The following is a 27,805-nucleotide window of genomic DNA, read 5'->3' on the forward strand; positions in this document are numbered from 1 at the left end:
GGACAGGCTGGATCAATGGACCAAGGCCAACTGTATGAGGTTCAACAAGGCCAAGTGCCGGCTCCTGCACTTGGGTCACAACAACCCCATGCAACTCTACAGGCTTGGGGATGAGTGGCTGGAAAGCTGTCCAGCGGAAAAGTAACTGGGGGTGTTGGTCGATGGCTGGCTGAAGATGAGCCGGCAGTGTGCCCAGATGGCCAAGAAGGCTGATAGCATCCTGGCTTGTATCAGAAATAGTGTGGCCAGCAGGAGCAGGGAGGTGATTGTCGCTTTGTATTCAGCACTGGTGAGGCCGCACCTCGAATGCTGTGTTCAGTGTTGGGCCCCTCACTACAAGAAGGCCATTGAGGTGCTGGAGTGTGTCCAGAGAAGGGCAATGAAGGTGGTGAGGGGTTTGGAGCACAAGTCCTGTAAGGAGCAGCTGAGGGAGCTGGGGTTGTTCAGTGTGGAGAAGAGGAGGCTGAGGGGAGACCTTATCGCTCTCTACAACTACCTGGAAGGAGGTTGTAGTGAGGTGGGTGGTGTGGGTCTCTTCTCCCAAGTAGCAAGTGATAGGATGAGAGGAAACAGCCTCAAGTTGCACTAGGGGTGGTTTAGAATGGGTATTAGGAAAAACTTCTTCACCGAAAGGTTTGTCAACATTGGAACAGTCTGCCCAGGGAAGTGGTTGAGTCACCATCCATGGAGGTGTTTAAGACATGTAGGTGTGGTGCTTAGGGTTTAGTGGTAGACTTGGCAGTGTTAGGTTAGTGGCTGGTCTTGATGATCTTAAAGGTCTTTTCTAACCTAAATGATTCTATGATTCTAACTCTTCAGCAGTGGGCCAGACCCACTCAGCTCCTCAGGCTGTCCTGATCCACAGCTCAAGTGGTGTTTCTGCTTTATTAGTGGTGCTGCGGCAGGTCTGAAGGGGGGGTGTCCTGAGCCTTGTAGGCAGAGTATGGGGGAAGTCTGGGCAGCAACCCTAGGGATTTTACTGAATAGGACTGGTGGGACATATGCCAGATGTGAGAGGCTGTTGCAGTCTTTTCCCTGGCGATGGGCCTGCAGCACTGGTAGGTCTGTCTCTCCTCTTGTTCCGCTTACGTATCAGCTTTCTTTTCTGTCTCCACAGCTTAAAGAATAAGATCTGGGTGAATGAGTTCAGGTGAGTTACTGCCTTTTCTCTATCTTGTATGTGTCCACTAGCCCTTGAGCACAGTATTAAACAGGACAGACCAACACCACTTTGCAGTTTTTTTTAATATGACTCTTAAATGCCAAATGTTGAGGGTGTTTAAAGTATAAAGTGGGACAACCCCAGAGCCCATCACTGGAAAGCATGCCTGCCTTATGCAGAGAGCAGTATTGGCTTGAAAAGATTTCCACGACCAGCCTGCTCCATGCTGGGAGGTGCTGTTCTTCCAAGCAAGGGAAGCAGGGACATGTCCTGCTTAGCCTGCACTGGCAGCAGAGGATAGCTGCATTCATTAAACAGAGCAGCACACTGAGCAGTCACAAGATGGGCATTTAACCCCAGAAACAAGGAGCAGGAGACATCAAGGCTAAGCAGCAGTGTAGGAAGATCAGAGTCATCCCTTCATGTAAGAGTGGAGACACTTGCCTTGGATATAGTGCAGGAAGAGGAGACATCTGGGGAGGGAGGAGGAGTGGCATTTTCTGGAGGTCAGTGAGTAGTCAGGTCTTAGCATCACTTTCTATCTGAACTTTCAGGTATGGTGGCTTTTCCTTGGGAGCCAGCAGTTCCCTCATGCTTCCTCCAAGCCATGAAGTCACTGATGCCATTAAACAGGTGAAGAAAATCTTGGAGCTAGCACAGGTGAGCATCTGTCCCCCATAAACCTGGGATGCACTAATGTCAGAGTCCTGTTACTTGGGAGATTACTTGGAAGCCATAAAACGAGGAGCTTGTTTGTTAGCTGTGTCCAGTGGCTTTTCCCCATTGCCTCTGAGCTGGGGTCTCCCAGGCTGGTGTCTGGGAGCAGCAGAGTGTGTGGGGACACACTCAGCTGAGGCTTACACAGCCCACATTGCTGATGGGTTCTGCCCAACACCAGTTGCAAGCCAGTGGGGATTACAGACACCTCTGAGTGTTTTGTGGCAGGAGAGGGTGGGCTGTCTCAGGTAATTCACAAGTGGTTGCCCTCTCCTTCAAAACCTCAGTTGAGCCCTCCTGTGCTGAGTCTGCCTTGGCTCAGAAGAGAATTTGGGCCGCTGCCGCCTTCTGAGACTGTCTGTGGGCTGCAATGTCTCTGAAGGTTGCACGCAACCCTAGTTAATACTGCTGGGGAAAAAAACAGGCCTAAGGCTGACCTCTCTTAGCAGTGGGACTGCAGAAAGGAACAGGGGGAGGAAAGCTGCAGTTTCTCAGCCTTCTTACCACCTCCAGCTTGGCAGATACAGGCTGCAGAATGGAAAGAAAACTGTCAGAGCTGTGAAAAATGTAGTGTGACCCCCTCTAGACCCCAGGACATGAATAAAGGTATTCTCAGAGGGGAAGTAACTGTCTGTTTACTGTTTGCAGGGGAGTTCCGGAGATAGGTTTCTCAACAGCTTGTCAAGTTTCATGAAAGGCCTGGATACAAAGAACAACGTGAAGGTAGATTAACCAATCCTCACTGCTGTGCCTGCTATTTGAAGCTCTGGTAACCTGGAGTTATTTTTAGTTAGAAAAGTCCCAGCACTTTGCCTTGGACAAATGTGCAGACTAGAACTCTCTTTATTTGCTAGTAGAGTAAATGAAGCTTGTATTCTTGTGTGGGTTTCCCCAAAATCTGTTTCTCCCTTGAAGTCTAGGCCTAAGGCCCAGAAGGAGTTCAGTGCTGGATCAGTGCTAGCTTCCAGCAGCCCCTTGTGGTTATTGATCAAACTGTATGTTCTGTCCCTGAGCAAACTAGCTGGACGGATGTGGAAAGAAATTATATGCCCTCAATAGAGGAAGGGGTGTTTTGCAGGGCTCCGGAGCCTGTTGGGCAGCTGAGGTACCTCGTGCCTTTCTGATGCTGATGTGATCTCTTGCAGGTGTGGTTCAACAACAAGGGCTGGCATGCCATTGCCTCCTTCCTGAATGTGATCAACAATGCCATCCTTCGGGCCAACCTGCAGCAGGGCAAAAATGCTAGTGCTTATGGGATCACTGCCTTCAATCACCCACTCAATCTCACCAAACAACAGCTCTCTGAAGTGGCCCTGTAAGTCCTGACGTGAACGCGGATGGGTTCAGGCTCATCAGCTGCTGATGACTCGGAACAGGCAACATGGGAGGTGTTGCCTCACTGGTGGACACTCAGTGGCCTGTGGCATTTAAGCTTTAACGTGCTGGCCTTATTTTCTATGATTAGGGCACGTGGCAACATGTGCTGTTGAGCATTTGCTGTTGAAAGCACTGCTGTGCAAGCTTTCTATGTCTCTGAGTCCCTGGAAGCTCTGTTTTCTAATCTTCAGACCTTATGCCACTTGGAAAATTCCTCTCAGCCATATCCAGAAAGGCAGCTTGCCATGAACATGGTCATTCTTTTGTCCCAAGGTGCCACCATTTGACTAGAAACCATTGATAGATCCTGTTCACTTTTGTCCACTGCCTCAACCTGGGGGGCACACAGTAATGCACAGGGCTTACTCCACCGAGGCACTGACTAGTCCACTACTACCACAACTGGAGTCAGGACTCATAAGATGTCTGCAGATACATCCTTCAAATCTTAGAGCAGTGGCAGATGACAGTCAGATACCTCTGAACTTTAAAACAACACAAAAAAAAAGACAAACCCCCAACAAACACAAGAAATGTATTAAGTGGGAAACAAAGAGGTGGTGATAAGGAAGGCAGAAAGCAGTCTATTATGCTGAAGTTACCAACCAATCTCCAGGTTGTGGTGCTGTCCTTGAGATGCCAACAGGCTGTGTATTTTCCCTTTGTTATAAGGCTGGAGAAAAACTGTGCAGTTAAGACAGTCTGATGTGGTCATCCTTTGCCCTGCAAAACAAGGACAGCAGAAGGATAAACAGTTTCTGCACTGTCCTGCATGATCTGCCTCAATTCATCTCAAAGGAGCCAGCACTAGCATACAAACACTTTGCTTTCTTCTTTTTTTTGTCCAGAATGACCACCTCCGTGGATGTCCTAGTCTCCATCTGTGTGATCTTTGCCATGTCCTTTGTTCCTGCCAGCTTTGTGGTCTTCCTTATCCAGGAACGTGTCAGCAAGGCTAAACACTTGCAGTTCATCAGTGGTGTGAAGCCTGTGATCTACTGGCTGGCCAACTTTGTCTGGGATATGGTAAGGGCTTTGTGACTGTGCTAAACTGTCCTCCATTCTGTGTTGCAGGGTGTTCATTGCACTGAAGTGCAAAGTGCAGTTGGGGCCAGTGGGCATCACGTTAATTCAGTAAATAACAGCTGTGCCTATGACTTCTGTATTGACTCTTTTGGGGTGGTGGTTCACCTCAGTGGGACAAGGAACATGAAACAGAGGATGGGAGGGCAACCATAAGCACAATAATCAGCATTTATTATGTCACTTTAAAATACCCGCCCCAAAATGTTTGCTTATGTAGCCTTTGTTCCGCTCTGTTCAAAGCAGGTTTTTTCAACCTGTGGTGTCCTGAACCTCTGAGAGTTTATTGACTACTTCTAGAGGGACCAAGAAATGTAAACTCATGTGTACTACATTGTAGTTCACACATGTGACACTCCTAAGAGTCTCCTATTGGAAAGAGCTTTGGGAACGCTGAATAATGTTGAAGACTGTTTGTTCAGAGTAGAAAGACACCTTTCATTATTTTGTCATCTGGAAGCAAATCTAAAGCCATATTTTTCCCCTTCCAGTGCAATTACATTGTTCCAGCCACTCTAGTCATCATCATCTTCATCTGCTTCCAGCAGAAGTCCTATGTATCCTCCTCCAACTTGCCTGTGCTGGCTCTCCTTCTGTTTCTCTATGGGTAAGAGATTTTTCATCAGAAGGATGACTGTGACGGCTCTTAGACTCAGAAGGTGCTTACCTGACGTTGCTGCCTTTCCTCTTGTCAGGTGGTCCATCACCCCTCTCATGTATCCAGCCTCCTTCGTGTTCAAAATCCCTAGCACCGCATATGTTGTGCTGACCAGTGTGAACCTCTTCATTGGTATCAATGGTAGTGTGGCCACCTTTGTCCTGGAGCTCTTCACCAACAACGTATGTTTCTCCAGAAGCTCCTCACTGTCTTGTGCTGCTACAGTCTAGTTCCATGTTGGTACCATGTTGCCTTTAGCAGCCAGTTCTCCAGAAAGGCTAGCCCCTGGCCTGGACGTGTTAGCTACTGCAGCAGTTTAAACACAGGTTCTGATGGGAATCGGTTAAAGCCCTCTTCAGCAATGTTCACAGAATAGTTAAGGTGGGAAGGGACCTACTGAGATTGTCTAGTCCAACCTCTAGACAGGGTCAGGTAGAGCAGGTTCCTCAGGGCCATCAGGTTTTGAACATTTCCAGGGGTGGAGACTCCACAGTCTCTCTGGGAAACCTCTTCCAGTTCTCAATCACCCTTAGGGTAAAAAAAAAATATATTTTCTTACGTTGAAATGTAATTTTCCTGTATGTTCTTCATAAGGGGCAGTTTCTGTGTACTACAGGCTACAAGCACTCAAGCATTTAGCTGTCCTCAACTTTGCCTCCTGTGGTAGATACCTCTCTAACTGTATTAGGAACTTACGCTCCTCACTTCAGTTTTTCCAAAGCCAGATGCCTACTGGGGAAGGTGCAAGTTCCTCTCATGCATGTATGCAACATAAGATGTCTTAGCAGGCCCTGTTTGACCCACACTGGTGCGAAGTGTTCCTTGTGGGAGGAGGCTGAGGAGACCCTGTGGGAGTTACCTGTTGAGGGTATAATGAGGCAGTCCTTGATGATGGTCCCTTTTGTTACAAGGCCTGTTTTAGCACAGTAAAAACATGTACGTGCTTGAAGATAAGTGCCTGCCAGAACAGGAACCTCTCCTCAGGCTGCTGTCAGACCAACCCGTGGGCTAAGCCAACTGGAAGGCAACAAAGGAAAAGGATTAAAGCCTCCAATATGGGATAGGGAGGGGCTACCCACAGCCTCTGAGATAACCAATCCGTGCAAGCACAACTTCCCTGTCCCCTCAACCTGTATGTAGCCTTTTTGCACATTATCATTTGCAGACACTGCCTTTTAGACTGTGAGCATTTAGAGGAATCTTTCCTTTGGTGCAGCTTGCTTGTATAAATAGCATCTTGAGCAACGCAACAACACTGACTGTCCAGAGGAGCCATGGCACTGGCTCTTGGGAGAGAATTTCTAATCCTTGAATTTTTGTCGGGTTGCAATGTGGGGGAGGGAGGGGTCAATCACAACATGGGTCACACTTGGCAGGTGGTGGCTGCTTTCTGGTCAGATGGCTCACTGGCACTTGATTTTTGTCTTAACAGAAACTGAACAACATCAATGACATCCTGAAGTCTGTCTTCCTCATCTTCCCCCATTTCTGCTTGGGGCGGGGACTCATTGACATGGTCAAAAACCAGGCCATGGCTGATGCTCTGGAGAGGTTTGGTAAGTGAAATTGTGTATCACAGGGACAGTGGCCTGAACTGAACAGGGAAAGTGCGAGTCTGCTCTGGATGAGCACCCTTTGTTCCTCTGACTTCTCAGGAACTGAAAGTTCATGATTTGCAGTACAGATCTGATCAAAGTTGGCAAATCTCCACAGCTGTCCTCTTTAGGTTGTTACAAGGAATGAAGGGAGCCTGGTAGATAGATCCCCAGAATTTTGAGTTATTAGGGGCGATAAATAAAAATGCATAAAGCCAACTGTATGGAAAGGATCATTAGGCCAAGTGTAAGGAGTGGCTGAGATTCTGGAAAGCTGGGTATTTTTTTCTGGGATGCAGATGCCAGGCCTGAGTCACAGTCTTTCTGTGCTTCACTAACCTTTTGGGAAGGTGAGCCAGTGCTTCTTTGGCAGAGGAAATTTTCTGGGCCCAAGTCCCACCTCTACTACAGTAAGAAATGTGCATGCAGCCACAACTGGCCCCTTGTGTGGTCTGTCCCTTCCCTCCTCCCACTGGCTGCTCTCCGGTTGCACCGGTGCCCAACTTGGTGAGCTCTGCAGAAAGAAATGCTAGCCTGCTCCCATTGCTCTGGAAAGGTGACTGTGCTCTTCATCTCATTTTGGCAGGAGAAAATCGTTTCGTGTCCCCTCTGTCGTGGGACCTAGTGGGAAGGAACCTCTTTGCCATGGCAGTGGAGGGTGTTGTCTTCTTCCTCATCACAGTGCTCATCCAGTACAGGTTCTTCATCAAACCCAGGCAGGTTTTCTGCTCCACTTCACCAGGTGGAGTTTTCATTGGTGTCCCCCATGAAGTGGGGGGAGTATTAACTATGGAGGTCCTGTCATCTTCTGCTAAAGCTTTGTCATGTTGCTCTCTCCAGGCCCGTCTACGCCAAACTGCCTCCGGTGAATGATGAAGATGAGGATGTAACCAGAGAGAGACAGAGGATAATTAGTGGAGGAGGACAGAGTGACATTTTGGAAATCAAGGAGCTAACCAAGGTGACAGAAATGTTCTGCGTTCCTAAGACTTGTTGGCACAACATGATGCAGTTCACCAGAAGCCTCATTCAGAGGAATTTAATGGGATCAAAACTGGAGTGTGTTTGGAGTGTTGAATATGAATAATTATAGTTCTAGTTATATTTCTCTGACATTGTCCGTCTCATTATTTTTCTTCTGGTTTCAGATTTACAGAATGAAACGAAAGCCAGCGGTTGATAGGATCTGTGTCGGAATCCCCCCTGGAGAGGTAAACTTATTTGTCAAATTCATTGCTATTACTGCTGTATTTAAGAGCAACAGACAGTAAAAGGTAGGGTAAGATCAGAAAGAGATGTTATTCAAATTACAGCAAAGGAAGTTGCCTGGAAGTTGAAGCAGTTTCTGATTCTGTGTCTCTCTGCCTTTGAAGAAGATACTGAACTCCCAGTGTCTGGGACCAGAGGCCAAACTCTGGTACCCTCTAATGTTTGGCACAGATACACTGTGGTGGCACTGGGCCAAGGTGACACCACAGTTCGTTGTTTTTCCCAGTCTAAAGATTTATACTTAAAATGAAGGTCCAGAAGTTTTTTTCTGGAAATGCACTGAAGACTCCTTCCAGCTGTCCTGAGGGTCAAGTTTGCTCTCTCCCATCTTGTCAGTGCTGAAAATAATGCAGCTGAATTCTGTTCTCAAACACACTGTGCTCATCTGCTCTTTTATATCCCCAGTGCTTTGGACTCCTGGGAGTAAATGGTGCTGGCAAGTCATCCACTTTTAAGATGCTAACTGGTGATACAGATGTGACAGGAGGTGAAGCTTTCCTCAAAGGAAACAGGTGAAAGACCACGCATCTTTCCTCTGCTTTGTATGTGTCCTTTGCTGCTTTCTCCTTCAGCTTTCACAGGCTTAGTTCTGCTTCTAGAAGGTCTAAACTCTACCCCACTCTTCCCTTTTTCAACTTCTGGAATCTGTTTCAGCCCTTTGCCAAGTCTGGCAAAGTACTTCAGCAGCTTATGAAAATTGGTTTAGTCTGGTAGTCACTTCTGAATACCTGCCCTCTCATGTTTACAGAATCACAGAATCACTAAGGTTGGAAAAGACCTGTAAGATCAAGTGATGAGGTCTCCCCTCAGCCTCCTCTTCTCCAGACTGAACAACCCCAGTTCCCTCAGCCGCTCCTCATAAGACTTGTGCTCCAGACCCCTCACTAGCTTCGTCGCCCTTCTCTGGACACGCTCCAGCACCTCAATGTCCTTCTTGTAGTGAGGGGCCCAAAACTGAACACAGTATTCGAGGTGCGGCCTCACCAGCGCCGAGTACAGGGGCACGATCACCTCCCTACTCCTGCTGGCCACACTATTTCTGATACAGGCCAGGATGCCATTGGCCTTCTTGGCCACCTGGGCACACTGTTTAAATGTCATATTTAAAAAAAGAAGGGGGAGGACAGGGAGAGAGAAAAAATAATTTGGCCAAGACGGACTTCTAGGATTCTGTATTTTTGTTAGTTCAGTGATGCCAAAACCACTGTTTCACTTCCCTCCTTTTAACACCTAAAATAGCAGCGTTGTACTTGTGAAATCCTAACAGAGGGTTATTTTCTTTTACAGTATCTTGTCCAACATCCAAGAAGTCCATCAGAACATGGGCTACTGCCCACAATTCGATGCTGTTAATGAGCTGCTGACTGGGCGAGAGCACTTGGAGTTCTTTGCGCTCCTGAGAGGTGTTCCAGAGAAAGAAGTCTGCAAGGTAAATGGAACACCATAAGACCCACCCCAGTGAACAACTGTTCCTGCTTGTATGCACCCTCTCTGCAACACATGCAATGCTATGATGTGAAGCTGCTGAAGATACTGTATGGTGAAATCCACCATGCGTTTCTTCCAGGGCCAACCAAAGTTGTTATGGTTTTTGAGTGCTGCCTAGAAAAGTGTAATAAATAACAAACAGACGGATAGATACTTTAGGTCCTGCATTCTTATAGTGGGTGCACTTCTCCACTGAATGACTTCTTTCCTTTAAGAGTTTAAGGGCTGTGGAGCTGCAGCCTCACCTGCTGTCAAGAGTTAATTCTTCAAAGTCCCAGGGAGCAAGCACTCTACAGCTTAACAGAAGCCTCACGCTGGCTGTTACATCTTTCCAGTTGATCATGCTACATCATTAAAGTGGTGCTATTTCAGCAGTCAGACATGAGGTTACACTAACAGTCTTTAGGCAATTAATGACAGCTGCCAGTACCATACAGCACCCTTCTCAGTGCTGTTTCCTTGAGTTAACAGCAGTTTTCACTTATGGTGTCCTGGGTGCTGCAGAACAGGAACTGCTGTAGGTAGGAAGATGACATCTCTACCCAGTGCTTTGGATAGGGCCGGATCTGGTGCCTAGGGTATGTCCAGCTAGCTTGAATCACTCTTTGAGAGTAGTGATGATGGGTGAAAATTGCAAGCTCCTTCAAAGGTTGCTGGTGAGTTTTCTCTGTGTGATATTCCCACCAGCCCCATATAAAAAGGGACACAGTTCTGGGTGTGATCCGAGTAGTCTTTGACTCTTTTCCCCCTAACACTTTTTGGTCCCCAGGTCAACAATGCCTGCCTATTGGCACCTGTAGTAATACTCCTGAGTAACAAACCAGATCCTCCCCATCTGTCTGAAGGGCTAAGATGCACCATAGTGGAATTGCTGTGTGTCAGTAGTCACTGTGTCCTTGCTGCAAGCCCACAGCAACTGGAAAGCTAGCTAAAGCCGGTGCTGCCAAGAGCACTACACCGGTGGTTAACATGGCTCAACTGATGTTGAATTCGTGCTCACTGGCCAATAAGCTGCAGCCACTTGATTTTTTGGCCTTCCAGTGTCAGGATTGCATATATCCTGATCTAGAGGTGAACAGGCTGTTTCAAAACCCATATCCATGCCACACTAGATCCTCAGATGAGTGGCCCTTCTCAATGTTTTTAAAGTCAAAGCTCATAAGGAAAATCTCATTGTGTAGATGTTGCTGTGCTTGGTTCAAGATGGTGTTGTGCTGTCTGCTGTAGGTTGGCGAGTGGGCAATTCGGAAGCTGGGTCTTGTGAAATATGGAGAAAAATATGCAGGGAATTACAGTGGAGGGAACAGGCGCAAGCTTTCCACAGCCATTGCCCTCATTGGAGGGCCACCTGTGGTGTTCCTGGTGAGTCTGCAACCTTTGCTTGTTAACATTTTCCTTGGAAAACAGAAAAATCAGGTTCAAATGAAGATGAGATATTTCACGGCCAACTAATGTTTAAATACATTATTAGTCACTTAAATGTGAGCAAAGAGCACATGGAAATAAAGATTCCCTATTTAAATGTAGGTGCAAGCTACAATGTGCCTGGGGAAGTGGGTGTCTCAAACATGATGCCAAACTGCCAGCTGTGTAGCATTGTCACCACCTTAGTACTGCTGTAAAGATTTCTATACCTACAAAAAAATTACAGCCTTCCTGCTGGACACAAGCAAATCTTACTGTGCAGGAGAATCAGTCCTGTGTTTTTAGTAATTCAATGAAAATTGGAAATAGTTTAGGATTCTTTACATAAAAATCAAGGACAAACCTTAGAATTACTAAAGTTCATAGCACAGGAGGAAGTAGTCTAGTGCTCTATTTAAACAAGCTAATTAACTTTAACTTGTTTTAGAACTGGATTTTTCAACATGTTCTAATTGCACAATAAGCAGTACTTCTCAATTCTGAAAAAGATGTTTGCTAATTCAAAATTTGGAGAATAAATTATTTTCTCATTTTGGAAAATGAGTCAAACTTGCTTATTTTCATCTTTCCCAGTATGCATAATCAGAATGGACAGGTCATTTCAGAGATGAGGTATATGTTGGTAGAATGTAACAGCACAACCTGTTTTTGTGTATGTTTTGCAGGATGAGCCAACAACAGGGATGGATCCTAAAGCACGTCGTTTCTTGTGGAACTGTGCTCTGAGTGTAATCAAAGAGGGGAGATCAGTGGTGCTCACATCTCACAGGCAAGTAGTAGCCCATTTGTATCATACCCTGGGTTTTTTATCCACCACAGCTGGATGCTAAACTTTGCTTGGCTGCTCTGCCCTTCATTGCTGCTTGCAGTGCTAATGAAGTTACTTCTGCCTACAGCATGGAAGAATGTGAAGCCCTGTGCACTCGAATGGCGATAATGGTCAATGGGCGATTCAGGTGTTTGGGCAGCGTCCAGCATCTGAAGAACAGGTAACTATTTTCTTTTCACTTCCACCAGAGTTGTCCATGTTTTTAGGGATACAGTCAGGCTTAATTCCTCATGCAGCATTCCCATTGCTAGGCTGGCTATGGGAAGTGCTGCTGGATTTTAAGCTGCACTTCTGTGTCAAAGACACTTAATTCCTGTACGTGTCCCTCTTGTTTATAGGTTTGGAGATGGTTACACCATAGTGGTGAGAATTGCAGGGGCAAACCCAGACCTGAAGCCTGTTGAGGAGTTCTTTGGGCATGCCTTCCCTGGAAGTGTCCTGAAGGAAAAGCATCGGAATATGCTGCAGTACCAGCTTCCCTCTTCACCATCCTCCCTGGCCAGAATATTCAGTATTCTCTCCCAGAACAAAAAGAGACTCCACATAGAAGACTACTCCGTTTCTCAGACCACACTTGACCAAGTAAGTTTTTAGTAGCCTGTCTGCCAGAATCGTCTCTGTGCAGAGGTAGGAAGGCCTGGTAAATCGGTGAATTTCTATCTTTTAAGGGCATTTCAGCAGAGTAGAGTACTGAATCCCAGGACTATTTTAGGAAGCCCAGTGTATAAAATGCCCAGAATTAATGAAAATCCAGGGTGATGTGTGACATGGCCTTTTTTCTTGTAGGTATTTGTAAATTTTGCTAAGGACCAAAGCGACGATGACCACACTAAGGACCTGTCATTGCACAAAAACCAGACTGTGGTAGACATTGCAATCCTTAATTCCTTCCTGCAAGATGAGAAGGTAAAAGAAAGTTGTGTGTGAGCCAATTTCGGCAAAGAAATGATGAGCAGAATGCAAACTTCCTTTTCCTGGGGTAGGATACTCCCAAAGAACAAGCTAGAGGAAGATAAACTGGACATTCTACTGATAACCATTCAATGCAATGCAATTCAATGCAATGAAAACAAAATTCCTTTACAGGGGCAGTGCCTCGTGGAGTCGTCTTGTACTGTTCTCAAGTGAAAGACTTGAACTTAGCTCATTACAGTATAACTCTGAAGCTGTGGTAAAACACCCACTCGATGCTGTGGGCTTTCAACCATACTGTATCTTGTCCTGTACAGTATGTTTTTACTAGGCTTGCAAACATAGTTCATTGAGGAATCATGGCCAGTGGTTATTTATAGGTATTTTAGACATGCATGTTTTAGTCTTTAAAACAATCATGTCAGGAGTGGGAATTTCCTGGTGCTATATCCATTGCTGGCAATGAATGCACCAAGACAGTCAGTGGCAAGAAAAGTCACCACCAGTGTTGTAGCCTTAGGTTGTGAAAACTTACCTGACCAGCTGCTTTTCCTAGACTGGTGTAGGTCAGTTGGTGACAAATCTGGGGCCACAAAGCAGTACTGTGCAGATGGGATGGCAAGAGACAGGCCATCATATCCATACATCTCTGTCAGTAAGTGGTGATATGCAGAACTGTGAACCCTGCAAATGCACAGGATTGTCCCACCAGCATCACAACCAATAACCTACTCTGACTAGGTTTTTGTGTAGTTAAGTAGTTTCCTGCTCCTTTGAGGTACCGCAGCAGCTGCATGAACACCTAGTAGGAGAAAGTGGGTTGGAAACAGACCTAGGGTTTGGACCACAGCAGCAAACTCAGTAGTTGTACAAGCTGCTAATGCCAAGAGCAAATTCTAAATCACGAGATGTCACTCAGATATGTAATATCTGCTCTTTAACCCCTGCTTTGCACCAGAAAGGTACCCATCATCTGAAGTTATTGCTTAGCACAAGCATGTTGCCATTTCTGGCTTTGCCAGATAAAACTAGAAATGAGATGTAGATTTTTTTTTTTAACAGTATTATTTATGACTTTAAATAGGTAGGTAGCATAATTAGGGATTGAAAGTGCTTTCAGTTGATCTTTGTAGCCACAGTATTTCTTTGCATTATGCCTGTAATGCTATGCTCTCATTCTATCCATTCAGCGATAGCTACGTTCATGATCTGACCAAGTTCCAGACTCTAGCAATCAGCCGCTATCTGCAATTACTGCAAGTCGTTCACCTTAAATTTTCCCATTTGGAAACTGATATAACATTAGATCAATGTGTAAGTTTCTGCTTCTGTTGTGCAGTGTAGTTTCAGTCATTAGGTGATCCCTAACTGGAGAATACACCCTTATTATATGTGTGACAAATTGCTTCAGTAAAAATCCCCTTCAAGAGCAAGATAGTTCAAAATAGTAGTGCTACAGTTACATCAGTCAATAATTTTTAAAGTTTTACAAAGCCAGAATAACATTAGAGGGGATATTATATGGTAAGAACAACCAATTCTTGTTCACATTGTACAACAGTCATGGGAGAGTATGCTTTCATTAATACACTTATGGGCCCCTCTGTCTTGCTTTTACATTCAGAAAATAGGTTCAGTAATGTGGTTTGAACCCAAGTGCAGTTCCTGGGCTATTCCTGTATGTCATGCCTCCGCCTTAAATACCCATACAGGGTCTGTACTAGTTCTTGATGCTACTCTGCCATGAATCAATCATGGACCATTTTCTTCTGTGAATGCCCGTAGCAGCCCAACAAACAGTGAAGAGGCTGGCATGAGCCTGAAGAAGGTTGATTATGTATTTCCAGGTATACTTGATAACACTGACCAATTCAGCATTTTTCATACACAGACAGTTAAATATTTAGCACAAGTTCCCAGTCCATGCTGTGTCCTGCCTTGGGGTAAAGTAAGAGCTTACTACATGCTCTGCTGAAGTGCCTTTTTCATACTATTTTTTTTATCTGTATAATACATTGCTAAGGGGATTGAGAAAGGAGTGTAATGGGGATTGGTATACCTCACTTAAAACATGCTTTGTTATTACCTTTATAGTATCGTCACCCTATGGGGATGAGTTACAGGGTGATGACTACACCAGACTTCCAGATGCATAAAAATTACTAGAGAGCTGAGCTAAAGCCATAACTTCTCTATAACAGGCTGCCGGTGTGTTATGGTATCATTGAAACAAGTAGCATGTATTGAAGGCTTACCACTGCTAAAAATCACTATTACAAATCAGCATTAAGTCACCGAAGTGAAGGGCTTAAGTTCTGCACTGCACCAAACTACTGCATGTAGAACTAGAATGAGTTCTAGGAGGATTCAGATTTGGTCCTGAAAGGGCTGGGGTTTGCTTTTTGTAATTGCTCATGTAAATGATAAATTTAGCGGGAAATCATCCTCTTTCCTTAGCCCACCAAAAAGAGATTCTTGATTCCTGTTGCCCTGTGACTGTCATGCTTGTACAGAGTCTGCTGTCTGTGACAAAATGTTACAGTAAGCATGGATATTTCACAGCTCCGATCTGTCTTGTTCGTACTGAACAGACAGCATAATGCAACTCTCACATGAAGATTTGTAATGGAATAAGTTTAGAGAGCCACTAATTTACTCCTTTAAGTGTCTGTTGGGGAAAAAAATCACTCTAGAGTCACATACAGTATATGAACCACTCTTGATAATGAAACTGCACTGAGGTGTTAGCTTCTTTTAAAACTTTATTACTATTGACATGTTGCATCCCTCTTTGTAACACATTTGTATTTCAGTAAGGAGTTGTATTTTCCCCATGGTTAAGCCACCACTTGTGCTTATCCTTCCCTCCTGAATTATAGTTGGTCCTTCATTCCAAGCACTTTATGCTATCTGTAATGGGATCCATTTTTGCACTGGAATATCTGTTAACTTTGCAAAAATCTAGAGATATTTCACAACTGAAATTTCTAAGTTAAATCCTTAAGTGGACATTTTCAATAAAAGCAGGAAAAAGTATATATATTTGTATTTGCTAATAACTGTTATGTGAAGTATTAAAAGGCACTCTAATTGCCTTGTATTAAGTAAAAAATAAAGCTGTTATAGCACCATTGGTCTTCAAAGTGTCATTTTTGCATATGTTCTTTTGAGGAGTGCTGTTAGCAGCTGTTGTTTTGCCCAGTTTTGTTTTGTTGTGAACTTTGATGCATAATGTACTGGCAAGTTCCAGTATCTCTACAAATTAGCATGGGGCACATGCTATTTTAAGGTAAGTGAGGTAGTATAAGATTTGAAAGGCAAGTGCTACTTTAAGCTTCTGAAGTTAGTAAATAAAAAGGTCTCCAGCAAATCCTGAAAAAAGTGATCGGTGTAACTGTCAAATCCAGCTGCAGAGCATAACAAACCTACCTGGATGTTTAAATCCCAAGTCAGGTACCTGCCTCTGAATATTACCATTATAGAGATGCAGCAAGTTGCAACTACTGATAACTGTGCTGCCTCTTTGCTAAAAATTCCCTATACCTGTTTTCACTGACAAACCAAAATGTTATGTTTGAGTATAAAGAATCTGAAATACCCTAAACTTAGCTAACCCTTGGCTAATATGAAATTAAAGGAAGATCACTCAAGTTAATACTAGGTTGATTTTGAACAACAGTTTACAAATGAAAGCAGAATAATGGTCTGGTTGCTCAAACTGCTCAAACTGATTTTAAAATTTTGCCTTCTACTGCCGGTAGTCCCACTGTCAACCAATTAAGTTCCAGAATCCAACCAATTCTTGAAGTTACACTCATCAGGAAAATTCATCCTGAGATAAGAAGCCAATTAAAATGTCCTGGCTTTTCTGTTTTAATCTAGTATCCAGCTGGTGCTTTGGGTAATGTGGTTGATTTATCAACCTCTTGCCAGAAAACAACGAACTTTGGAATAAAGCACACCTCTAACATCCTGAGTATTCTTTACTCCCAGTGTTGGTGACAAAGAAAATAGTTTTACTAAAAAAATTATACTGTTCTTAGTATACCTCTCTATTTTTTTATTCCAGTAAACAATAAAACAACTTAATTTTTGCATTCATGTGGGTGGAAAAAAAAGTCCTATTAATTCCCTGTTCCATTTTTCAATCCATTTTTTTGTTGTTAAAAAAAAGTCCTCTTTTAAGTTAACTGCCATAAGGCAACACTCTGAATCAAGTTGGTTTATCAGCCATTTGTACCTTAAAAAGTTGGTTTGTAAAATGTAAGACAGTAGTCACAGAATCACTAAGGCTGGAAAAGACCTGTAAGATCATCAAGTCCAACCATCAACCCAACACCACCATGCCCACTAAACCATGTCCCACAATGCCATGTCCACACGTTCCTTGAACACCTCCAGGGATGGTGACTCCACCACTTCCCTGGGCAGCTTGTTCCAATGCTTCACCACTCTCTCAGTAAAGAAATTTTTCCTAATATCCAGCCTGAACCTCCCCTGGCACAACTTGAGGCCATTTCCTCTGGTCCTGTCACTCGTCACTTGGGAGAAGAGGCCAACACCCACCTCACCCCAACCTCCTTTCAGGTAATTGGAGAGAGCGATAAGGTCTCCCCTCAGCCTCCTCTTCTCCAGACTAAACAGCCCCAGTTCCCTCAGCCGCTCCTCATAAGACTTGTGCTCCAGACCCCTCACCAGCTTCATCGCCCTTCTCTGGACACGCTCCAGCACCTCAATGTCCTTCTTGTAGTGAGGGGCCCAACACTGAACACAGTATTCGAGGTGCGGCCTCACCAGCACCGAGTACAGGGGCACGATCACCTCCCTGCTCCTGCTGGCCACACTATTTCTGATACAGGCCAGGATGCCGTTGGCCTGAAGTGTCTCTGAAGTAGTGCTTGTTCCACGCTGAGAATGCTAAAGATGGCTCTCTTGAAAGGCGGAGGGTATGAAGACTTAGGTACAGGAGCTGGGACCTGTTACACTGCCTTACTGCAGAAGCTGGATGCCATCCATGCACCTTTGACATAAGCATAATGATCTACAGCTATTTTTTTTTTTTAGTGTTTTCCATGGGATCTCAATGCACTTTACAGAAGCAATAATCGTCATTAGGCAGACTGCACAAAGACACTTCAGTAAAGATGTGAAAGCAATTGCTCAGTGCAAGTCAGTGATTAACCTGTGGAAAAGCCTCTGCTTTTCCAGAGAGAAGCGCTCTGCCAGTTACCTTTCAATTGCAGAAGAGGGTGCTCCATACAACTGTACACAAACATGTTTGACTTCTCAGCCCATGTGTTACTTATTCTAGCTCACTTGCTCTAAAGCAACTATTATGAAGACTGTTGTTGACCAGAATGCAAGAGTTGCCGAATGCTGTCCTTGAAGAATAGGGTTTATTATTTCACAGTTTAAAAAAAAGAGCGTTGAGTTGTAAACACTAAAAATTCATGCTTTATCCAAATTTACTTGGCTTTTAACAGGCACAAAGTGTTTCAAAGAATGTAAGCATGTATAGATAAGCTGTGTTTGACTACACATTTGTGGTGGGTTGACCCTGGCTTGATGCCAGGCACCCCTTGAGCCTGCTCTACCACTCCCCTTCCTCAACTGGACAGGCAAGAGAAAACATAATGAAAGGCTCACGAGTTGAGATAAGGACAGGGCGCTCACTCACCATTACTGTCATAGGCAAAACAGACTGCACTTGGGGAAATTACTTTATTACCAATCAAAATCAGAGTAGGGTAATGAAAAATAAAACCAAATCTTAAAAAAACACCTTCCCCCAACTCCCCCTTCTTTCCCTGTTCAAACTCACTCCCAGTTTTCTCTACCTCCTCCCCCTCGAGCCGCACAGGGGGATGGGGAATGGGGGTTGAGGTCAGTTCATTGCATGTTGTTTCTGCTGCGCCTTCCTCCTCACACTCTTCCCCTGCTCCAGTCTGCAGTCGCTCCCATGGGAGACAGTTGTCCATGAACTTCTCCAACGTGGGTCCTTCCCACGGGCTGCAGTTCTTCACGAACTGCTCCAGTGTGGGTCCTTTCCATGGGGTGCAGTTCTTCAGGAACAGACTGCTCCAGCGTGGGTCCCCCCGGGGTCACCAGTCCTGCCAGCAAACCTGTCCAGCATGGGCTCCTCTCCACTGGTCCACAGGTCCTGCCAGGAGCCAGTGCCAGCGCGGGCTTCCCATGGGGTCACAGCCTCCTTCGGGCATCCACCTGCTCTGGTGTGGAGTCCTCCACGGGTTGCAGGTGGATATCTGCTCCACCGTTAACACCCATGGGCTGCAGGGAAACAACCTGTCTTGCCATGGTCTTCACCACAGGCTGCAGGGAATCTCTGCTGTGGTGCCTGCAGCACCTCCTCCCCCTCCTTCTTCACTGACCTTGGGGTCTGCAGAGTTGTTTCTCTCACATATTCTCACCCCTCTCTTCCCTGGCTGCTGTTGCGCAGTTGTTTTTCCCCTTTCTTAAATATGTTATCACAGAGACGCTACCACTGTCACTGACGGGCTCAGCTTTGGCCAGCGGCAGGTCTGTCTTGGAGCTGGCTGGCATTGGCTCTGTCGGACATAGGAGAAGCTTCTAGCAGCTTCTTACAGAAGCCAGCACTGTAGCCCCCCCACCCTGCTACCAAAACCTTGCCACACAAACCCAATACAACATTGAACAAGAAGGGCTAATCCAATTTCAGCACCCTAAACAAATATTTTCATATCTAAGGCAAAGCATTATGGGTATAATCTACAGTTTTGAGGATGTATTTACTGAACAAAAAAGGGTTGAAGTGAACTGTAACAAGATAGTGAATAAATGTTCTTCTCACAGTGGAGTTAATCAGGACCCACTACCTGACCAGCTTCACTGCAGCACCTCCTAGGGGCAATTCCAGCCACACTGACGTTTTACATTACTCAGAAGTAATACAAAGCATCCCAATGAGCAGACTGATTAAAACACAACTGGGTAACAGATATGCAGGGGTATTCCTTCTTAAACCAGTTTGCAATAGCCCAGATGCGATAATTACAAGAGTCACCAAAGTATGTTACGAAAATGAGACCAGCCCTGAGCTGTAATATTGGAAACGAGCGCTTAACTTAACTAGGTTTTGTAAGTGATCTAGCTATGCAGTAAAGCATTAAGAACTGAGGGTTTAAAGTAAAAGATAGGTGAAGTGTGGTTCATGCCATAAGTGATATGGCTCGAGTTCTTTTTCCTGGGGATGTAGGAACATCACCATAAACTTCTGTTTAGCAATTGCTATCAGGGTGGAAAATTTTACTGATTTACATTGCTAGCGATCAGCATTTGGCATCCATTTATTGTAAATTGAAGAACAGCTGGCTCAGTTCATGAGGGTATGACAATCCATGTGATGGCACTTGCTGACAGCACTGCCATCTTGTCCTTTCTGCCATCAGTTACATCAGCGGCGAGCATTGCAGAGGAATCAGGAGCATGTTTTGCTGGGACTCCAAGAATCTGACACTGTCCCGCACTGAAATTAAATGCATATTTAATTAAGACAGTAATCCAATGAGAAATAAGACTTTTCTCAGGATGCATGCAGGTAACACTAGTGAGTAAGTTCTCTGGATCCATCATCTCTTACCAGCTGCTACCACTCTGGCATCTTCATGGGCGCTGTGTCTTCCCGCTGCCCGGTGATCTGGGCTCTCATTCCACCAGATCACGTGGACTGAGAAAGTACAAATAAAGTCAGCTGAATACTGTTATGCTGCAATACAACATCTACTGTAAGTCCTAGCAGTCTGCCTTCACCTGTTTGATGCCTTGCAGTTAGCAGAAACAATTCTCCAGGCAAGTAAGTGGTGGGATGAGCCTTTGCTGAGCCTTTGCAACGTTTGACTCTTTAACATCAGATCTGAGAGTCTTTTAAGATAGCAGCACCTGGCTTAAACCTATAACCCAATACACAAAGCTGGGTTCAAGGACTGTTTACAGGACTTTGGTGATCCACATCAACATTTTCATCAAGCGGGCCAATCCTGATCCAGGACAGGGGCTTACCCCTCTCCCTCCACCCCTTCCCATGCCAAAGTCTCTATCAGAAATTGAGTAGTACCTGTGTTAAGTAATCCATACTCTGTGTGGAAAACACCGATCAGTTTGGCGTAGCCCGTGTTGATGTGAGCATTGATTGCAGCTCGAAATGCTTCGCCCCACAATGCTGGCCCACCAGGCTTCATCTGGAAAGTAACCCATTCATATACTCCTGGAAGAAAAAGCAAAGATAACCTCAAGGAAAGAAATACAAATTAATATGCCAGTTCTCAAACTGTGTGTCACAGCCATGACATACTTATTGTGAAACCAGTACTGCAATTCCCTGCCATTTGGGGTCAGCAGGACATGAAACTGCCCCTTCATCCCAGCATGCACACTATCTCAGAGCATCCAGGGGCTCACAAGAGCACACGCAAGTGGCTCACTAACTGGAGACAGTTCAAGTGCAAATGTAAGTACCAGGACCCTGAGGAACAGAAGGCTCCATACAAAGCCCAACTTAGCAGTTTTCAATGTTGCCTGGAAATCTGGGGTGATTCAGAGTACTTTGCAGAAATGACAAATACTCATACATGTTTGCAGGATTTGGATGGCTGACTGAACAATGCAAGATGGCCTTTTCTAAGACTGGCAATGTTTTCTGGCATTGAAGTGGTTTATGACATAATAAACCCCTTTGATTCCTGGCAATTGGTCACAGCAAGATCTGAAGGCATAACCAACAGACCAGGACTAGCTTAGCATCTCTGCTCTGCCAAACAATCTCCCTTGTTCATAGACAAATGGCATGATTTGCCAAAAAAACTCCAGTCCTGCTACAAGACACGTTATCTGTCTTCTTTCTGGTCAGGTAGTTACTCTAGATCACAATTGCTGACACTTTAATAGAAAGTTAGACACTTGGCATATGGCAATGTATGTCTGGTGTCATTCTCCAGCAACGGGCTGGAGATAAACTAAAATGGGAACAAAGTGTTTGAAAACCCAGCTCTCCAGTTGTAAGAGAAAACTGGACTGCTTTCAAATTAAATTGTAACAGCATAAAATTCAGAATCACAGGGAAATAAAGAACAAAGGTTACTGTACGTATGCACATACTGAGGGTTAAAGCAAGGCCTGTTTGACGTCACTCCATGCAACAAAATCTGCAAATGTTCATAAATTGGGGAACAGTCAATACTATTAATACCACATTTGCTACACACAGAATTAAAATATGTCAGAACAGGACGTCTACATCTAATCTATGATTGTTATAAAGTATGCTTGACGTGCATGTATCTTTAAAAAGTAGGGATTATATTTTGTTTTTCTTAAAACTATTATGCGAAAGAACCAGTAACATCAAAGCAAATTGATGAAAGAGAAAAACCTCTGTAAAAGAGAACATTCATTGTCTTTAGTGTCTCCAGGTAACTTTCTCTCACTGACAGATGGACAAAGCAAGTCTGGGACCACTGCTCTGACCACTACTACCCCATTACCATTTTGCATGTTCATTTAGGCAATTCACACACCTCTTTACAACCTTAACGATCAGGGCTCTAGTGAATTACTGATGTAAGTCAGTGTAAAATCCTTCTTAAAAACTTTGTCCCTCATCTGTGTTATGTCACCTTTTTCACATGGCTTTATGTACATACACTTGTTACATAAAGGGTTATAAAACCATGTAATACCTGGTTTAAACTTTAAGCCATTTTTTGTTAGTCCATCAGCATCAGTAACTTAATTAATCAGTAATCAGCAAAAGAGAAGATAAGCTCACCCCCTCCCTTTGGAGGCTTCCCAAGTTGACACCAGGGTACCAGATAAGCAACCTCATTGTGCTGCTTTTCTATCAAGGGGAGAGCTGGGGAGATGAATTTTCCCTGCCAGTCTTTGTCATTAGCTAGTGCATGCCGCACTGCTGTCCTGTGGGCAAAATTATCTGTAAGAAGGGAAAAAAAAGAAAAAAATTACGAAAAAATGCACATAATGTCACATCAGACTCAATCAAAATGTATAATTACAAGGAGGCAAGCTCTACTCATGTAAATTCGAAATTTATAAACAGTGTATTAGCTCAAAGCAGATGTGGTAAGTTTCCTTTAAACTTTGCAAAAATGTTTGCATTAGCTCTTAGATTTAAATGGTTTCAAGCCAAACCAAATTTTCCAAGAAAGTTTATAAAATAGTTAAAACACATTAAGTGATATTACTGTTAAGAAAGATTCATATATGGCATCTGCAGGGACTGCTGGACATGGCAATAGTTACCAAGGGCAAAGAGATTCAGAGAAAGCACAGTGGATAAGGAAGTGAAGTGGAAAAGAAAATTCAGAAGGAATATTAGCCTACCAAGAGAAAATTAAGAAAAACATTAGTCTTGGCTTATATAAAATGACATTAAAATTACAAGTGTAGAAGTAATGTTTGTTTGTTCAGCTACATAAAAAGTTATTAAATGCCCAAAACCTAATCCTTTTCTTCTTTTTTTTTAAACTAAAAATAAATCCGCTGAATTAAGAGTGTCTGAACTTCAATTGGTGAGGCTGCAGTGGCATCTTAAGCAGTATGTTTATGCAGACAGCCTTCAATAATACAAGAGAAAAATCCAGCATCTGAGAATGGGAAGAACCTTGAGAAATATCAGTATCTTGGGACCGAGAGAAAAATACACCAATTATTTTTAACTACCAGAACGATATAAGCAGAGGTCTGATGAATCAAGGAGAAAGGATGTTGTACCTTACACATGTAAACACCATTAGGAAATGAATAAAAATTGTAGGTTTTCCCTTAGTTTTCCATTTTAAAAGTTTCTCACAGATTATTAAAAATGGAGGGTTTTCTAGAGAAAGAACATGGCTAAAAAGTTCCGAGAAGCAGGACAATTTACTAACCATGAATGCATGCAAATTCATAATACTCCTGTCGACAGATGGCTGGTCCCTTTACCCTTGCAGGACAAAAAGGGTGACTCTTTATTCTAAACAGGTACTGTGAACATGCTGGATTTCAGTGAGCAGACTGACGACTTCAGAAACAAAATTCTCTGTCTCAGCATACAAATATACCCTTGACTGCAACAGGTATACAAAGAAATTATACCCATGTGCCTTCCCACCTCTCCATAACCACAAAGTATCAAGTTCCCTTGGGCTCCACAAAGAGCACAGCCAGCACACCTAGTTTCTCACATAACTGTAGCTTTTCTTGGCTCACCAGCACCTTCCAGGTCAGCACCGACTGCAACAACATAAAAAGTTGATTATACTGTCAAGAAGCCGGTTGCTACCAAGGCTGAAGCAGCAATGAAACGCTTTGTGTGCTTGGGAAGTCAGGGCTGGCGGAGTGGCTTCCCACCTCCGCACAGTTGAGCATGCAAAAAGCATGCTCATGTGTTTTAGGGGAGTGACTGTTAAACCGAACTAAAATTTGAGAACACTCACACATGCATATAAACATACACAGATTGCATATAAATTGTTTGCACTTATATGTATTATTTTATTAAGGAGGTCTCAAACTTTTTTCCATCCATTTTGCAATTCTGAAGACATTTGTCGTTCAGGAACTGGCCCTAAATTAAAAATATTTACCATGAACAAAGCACTCTGCCGCAGTTCTTCTGTTACACCTGTTTTGAGCAGAGATCGCTGTTTAAGAACAGTGTAACTCTCTCATCCCAACATATCAAAATTGTCCTGACAGGCTCTGCAGTGTTCTTTTCAGTAATCGGTACAGGAACAATTTTTTTTTGACACTTTCTTACAGTAAAAGCAACAAATAAAAGCCAGGTAAGCATTCTCCTTGCCTTTTTGCCTAGGAGACAAGGAGCACAGAGAAAGCAGAGCAGCTCAAAGGGATGCTGAGCATACCGTACTTCCAAACGTGGACAACCTTATTCATCGCTCCCAGCTCTGCAGACCAGAATCCCACCAGCTCCGAGTGAGCTGTGCGAAGGTGAAAGTACTTGTTGACCATTTCCACAAACTCCTTCATCTTCGACGGCTTAATATCGTATGTGCGAATTTCGTAGAAAATGCTGTTCTTTTGTCTGGGCCCTGTAGCAAGGGATGCGAGTATCTGAAGAGAAGATGTTAAGAAAAATAACTAAAACTAATTCTCAAGCCACAAAACGGTCTTCTGTCTAATGTCTAGACTTTTTTTAAAACAGTGAGATGTTATAGCCGCAATTTTTTTACTGGTGGCTGGGAGAGGGAGTACTTTGTGATCTCCACTACAAAAGAATCTTGAGACTTTTTTCTTTGGAAATAGTTCCCATGCGCATTGTTTGCCGCAATTCCTTTTGACAGTGCAGCAGACCATGACATGTCTTTTATTTGTCACACTCAATTGTTTAATTATTAGCCCATAACAAAGCAGGATTTTCCTTCCTCATACCCCTTCCTCAGGAAGCCAGCAGCAGGATGCAAAAAGTCAAAGCAATAAAAAGAGAGTTGGCTCAACACATTACTCAAAGGCAAGGCTGCTGATGCCACCGAAGCAGAGGCAACATGAACATCTGCCTGTGTTGCCCTTACCTGACCAACTCACGCTACTGCAATCTGTTTTCTCATTACTATCTTACATCAGTATTAGCAAATTAGACATTGTTGGCAAAAAAAAAGAAAAAGATACCGACGCTTGGGAAAAGGCCGATTCCTTCCAGCACAAGACTGCTAAAGTCTGCATCCTTGCCCTTCACTGGCTGCTTCCCAGAGGCTGGTCAAGAACGGGTTTTCTATTCAGACAACATAAAACCCTTCAGACGTCCCAGAATACGCTTACTTTTGCAACTGCCTCAATAACCTGGAACATGCTACTCACCTCTCCCATAAAATGAGAAAAACCAAGGCCAAACCAAATCTTTGGCCTTAGCCCACACGGCTGCAGGATGGGTTTTGGACATGACCTATTTCACGAGCATCAGCAGGCGTGCGCACTGTACAGCTCAAACCACACAGCACAGACGGCCAAGACCAAAGGTCTTGTTTCCCCACGACCCTCTGCAGTATTACACATCTAGTTTTGGTTGTCATGTGTCACAGCTGCTTTTAGCATTTATAGTTTCTAAATCCCCTCAGGATCCTAAACGAGCAGTAATCCTACACTTATGGTGACCAATGAAGAGCGCAGTCGGCTGTCAGTCACCCATCCGACGCCCGGTCTCTGCAGGAAAAGAGAAGCCTAGACGTTTTCTGCCGCTCAAGCAAACACCGGCCCGCTCCGGACCTCTCCCGTCCGAAGAACGTGTCACACGCTTCTGGAGAAGGCCCGGGGCCGACGGCCCGGTAAGGAGGATGTCACGACACCGACAGCCCCCGCCCCGAGGGCGAGAGCCACCGGCGGGACCGCCGGGCACCGCCCGCCCGGCCCAAACCCCGCCCCCGCTGGCCCAAACCCCGCCCTCCGGCCGCCCCCGCGGTCCGCACCACCGGCCCCGCTGCCTGCCGCCGCCGCGCTCGGCTCCCCCCGCAGCGCCCCGGCCGTTACCTGAGGGCGGGCCCGGGCCCGGGCCTGGGCCAGGCGGGCGGCGGCGGCGAGGGGCCGGTGGAGCGCTCCCGGGGGCAGCATGGCGAGCGGCAGGCCGGGCGGAAGGCAAACTCAGCGGTCCCCGGTCGGTTGCGTAGGGAGGAGGGCGGGCGGCCCTTGGGCGGGGCGGGCGAGGCGGCAGGCCCTGCCTCGGCGGGGCGGCCGTTGGGCGGCCCGGGCGTCGCTGGGGTGGCCATTGTGGCGGCCTCTGCGGCGGCCTCTGCAGCGCCCCCCGCCGCGCCCCCCCCCCCACCCGCAGCGTGGGTCAGCGGCAAACTGAACCGCGGCGAAGGGAGTTTAGTTCCTGGTTTTTATTCCGCGGGAGTGGGATGGATGGGACGGACGGGTGGATGCATGGCCGAGAACAAATGCGCGTTCAAGTTACCAGGCTTCAGTGCCTGAAATGTGGTATCTCTGTCTCTGCCGGAGTGCCTGAATGCCATAAAAAAGTATCCTGATTGCTTGGGGGGGACTCGGGACTCTTTATCCCCCACAGGTTGCCCTGGGGCAAATCCTTCAGTAAATCGCTCGCCTTCCAGCATTTGCAGGATCAAACTTCAAATTGTAGGGATACAAACCCCCCGCCCGCTGTCCCCCTCTGGAAGAAAGCCCTGTGGCTTTTTTCTGTAGCGTTCTTTTGGGTAAATCCAAGCTTTGTGGCAGGAGTGCACAGTGCCAAGCACTGTCGCCCCATTGCAGCTATATGGCCAACTGCATAGTTTGTACTACCACACGGTTACCTAAGGGTGGGATTTTGTGATAGCTGAGACTGAGTATCTTTGCGGAATTAAATATTGGCCTAAACAAATGTAAAGGTACGATTTCCATTGGTGTCAGTGCAGCCAGTGTTTTACCTGTGGGAGACAAATCAGCTGCTAGCAAAGCGTGGTTTATGATAGATTACCTAAATTAACAAGGCAATACCTTTCATGATTCCTCTTAATAGGGACAGCACATTCCTTCCTCCACCCCGAGTAATTGATTTCGAGGGCCTCCGCATGGAATTAAGGCGAAGAGAGAAATGATGGATTTGTGGCTATGGAGCTTTCATGCTTTTTCTCACAATTACAGACAATTTTTCTCTTCATTAAAGACATGCCCAGGAAGAAAGATTGTCTAAATTAAAATGAGACAGAAAAAGTAGTTCTGACAAACACATTGAAAAAGTGGAGTGGAAAGCATGAAGCGTCTGCACTGCATGTGTATGTTCATTTGCAAGTGGTATTCTTGATTATGTTTTTTATATCAGAAGACCTGAGCATGATACATGCTAAAGTGTTTTTGCAGTACGGCATGAATAATTCTCGTAGTTTCTACAGCAGAAGCACACGTGAAGTGTGATTACTGATGCAGTTTTTGCTGGTTAAGATTGGTTTAACGTGGGGTTTTTTTCACTTATGAACAAATTGTATTTCAGCTGAAGGCAGGGAATGAGATGGCAAACTCCGAAATATTTAAGGTTCTCCTTTATTTATCTTATTATACGGATGAAGTAAGGTTGTTCATAGCCATGTTGTGCTGGAAAATTCCTTCACATTTTTAAAAACTTTTATTTTTATTGTTTGAACTTTTTCTGTGTTTGCTTTCTCATCAGGAATGATCACACAAGCCCCGATTTGAATTGAGTAGTCATAAAAAGCAGGTTTTGTTCTTGCTAACCTGAATAGTCAAGAATAAGCTTTGATTTTAGATTTCTTTTGTGTAGTTAGGGAATAGAAAAGTGAAAGTGATTTTCA

At 44.8% G+C, this 27,805-nt stretch overlaps 2 protein-coding genes across 3 annotated transcripts in view; one reads left to right on the forward strand and one right to left on the reverse strand.

Annotated features, from left to right (window-relative positions):
• ABCA1 (ATP binding cassette subfamily A member 1) overlaps nucleotides 1-12,786 on the forward strand; it is a 79,313-nt gene extending 66,527 nt beyond the window's left edge. For both annotated transcript variants that reach the window (XM_059834142.1, XM_009811835.2), the window contains exons 32-49: nucleotides 1,118-1,150; nucleotides 1,717-1,822; nucleotides 2,528-2,602; nucleotides 3,025-3,194; nucleotides 4,105-4,282; nucleotides 4,831-4,946; nucleotides 5,035-5,179; nucleotides 6,430-6,553; nucleotides 7,179-7,308; nucleotides 7,433-7,553; nucleotides 7,741-7,803; nucleotides 8,267-8,373; nucleotides 9,149-9,290; nucleotides 10,577-10,711; nucleotides 11,440-11,543; nucleotides 11,671-11,763; nucleotides 11,942-12,185; nucleotides 12,390-12,786. In XM_059834142.1, the coding sequence (XP_059690125.1) occupies nucleotides 1,118-1,150; nucleotides 1,717-1,822; nucleotides 2,528-2,602; nucleotides 3,025-3,194; nucleotides 4,105-4,282; nucleotides 4,831-4,946; nucleotides 5,035-5,179; nucleotides 6,430-6,553; nucleotides 7,179-7,308; nucleotides 7,433-7,553; nucleotides 7,741-7,803; nucleotides 8,267-8,373; nucleotides 9,149-9,290; nucleotides 10,577-10,711; nucleotides 11,440-11,543; nucleotides 11,671-11,763; nucleotides 11,942-12,185; nucleotides 12,390-12,530 (2,227 nt within the window). In that variant the 3' untranslated portion in view covers nucleotides 12,531-12,786. The remainder of the gene's footprint in view (nucleotides 1-1,117; nucleotides 1,151-1,716; nucleotides 1,823-2,527; nucleotides 2,603-3,024; nucleotides 3,195-4,104; nucleotides 4,283-4,830; nucleotides 4,947-5,034; nucleotides 5,180-6,429; nucleotides 6,554-7,178; nucleotides 7,309-7,432; nucleotides 7,554-7,740; nucleotides 7,804-8,266; nucleotides 8,374-9,148; nucleotides 9,291-10,576; nucleotides 10,712-11,439; nucleotides 11,544-11,670; nucleotides 11,764-11,941; nucleotides 12,186-12,389) is intronic.
• Nucleotides 12,787-19,118: 6,332 nt separating this feature from the next.
• Nucleotides 19,119-26,111, reverse strand: LOC104251619 (protein NipSnap homolog 3A). Its single transcript, XM_059834304.1, has 6 exons — nucleotides 26,031-26,111; nucleotides 24,413-24,620; nucleotides 22,318-22,479; nucleotides 20,608-20,757; nucleotides 20,134-20,220; nucleotides 19,119-20,019 (listed from the first exon to the last, which is right to left on the reverse strand). Exons 1-6 carry the CDS (start codon nucleotides 26,109-26,111, stop codon nucleotides 19,943-19,945), a joined length of 765 nt encoding a protein of 254 aa, XP_059690287.1. The 3' UTR covers nucleotides 19,119-19,942.
• Between the last annotated feature and the right edge of the window lie 1,694 nt (nucleotides 26,112-27,805).

This window comes from Gavia stellata, chromosome Z (genome assembly GCF_030936135.1).
Source record: "Gavia stellata isolate bGavSte3 chromosome Z, bGavSte3.hap2, whole genome shotgun sequence".
In the NCBI taxonomy this organism is placed as follows: domain Eukaryota; kingdom Metazoa; phylum Chordata; class Aves; order Gaviiformes; family Gaviidae; genus Gavia; species Gavia stellata.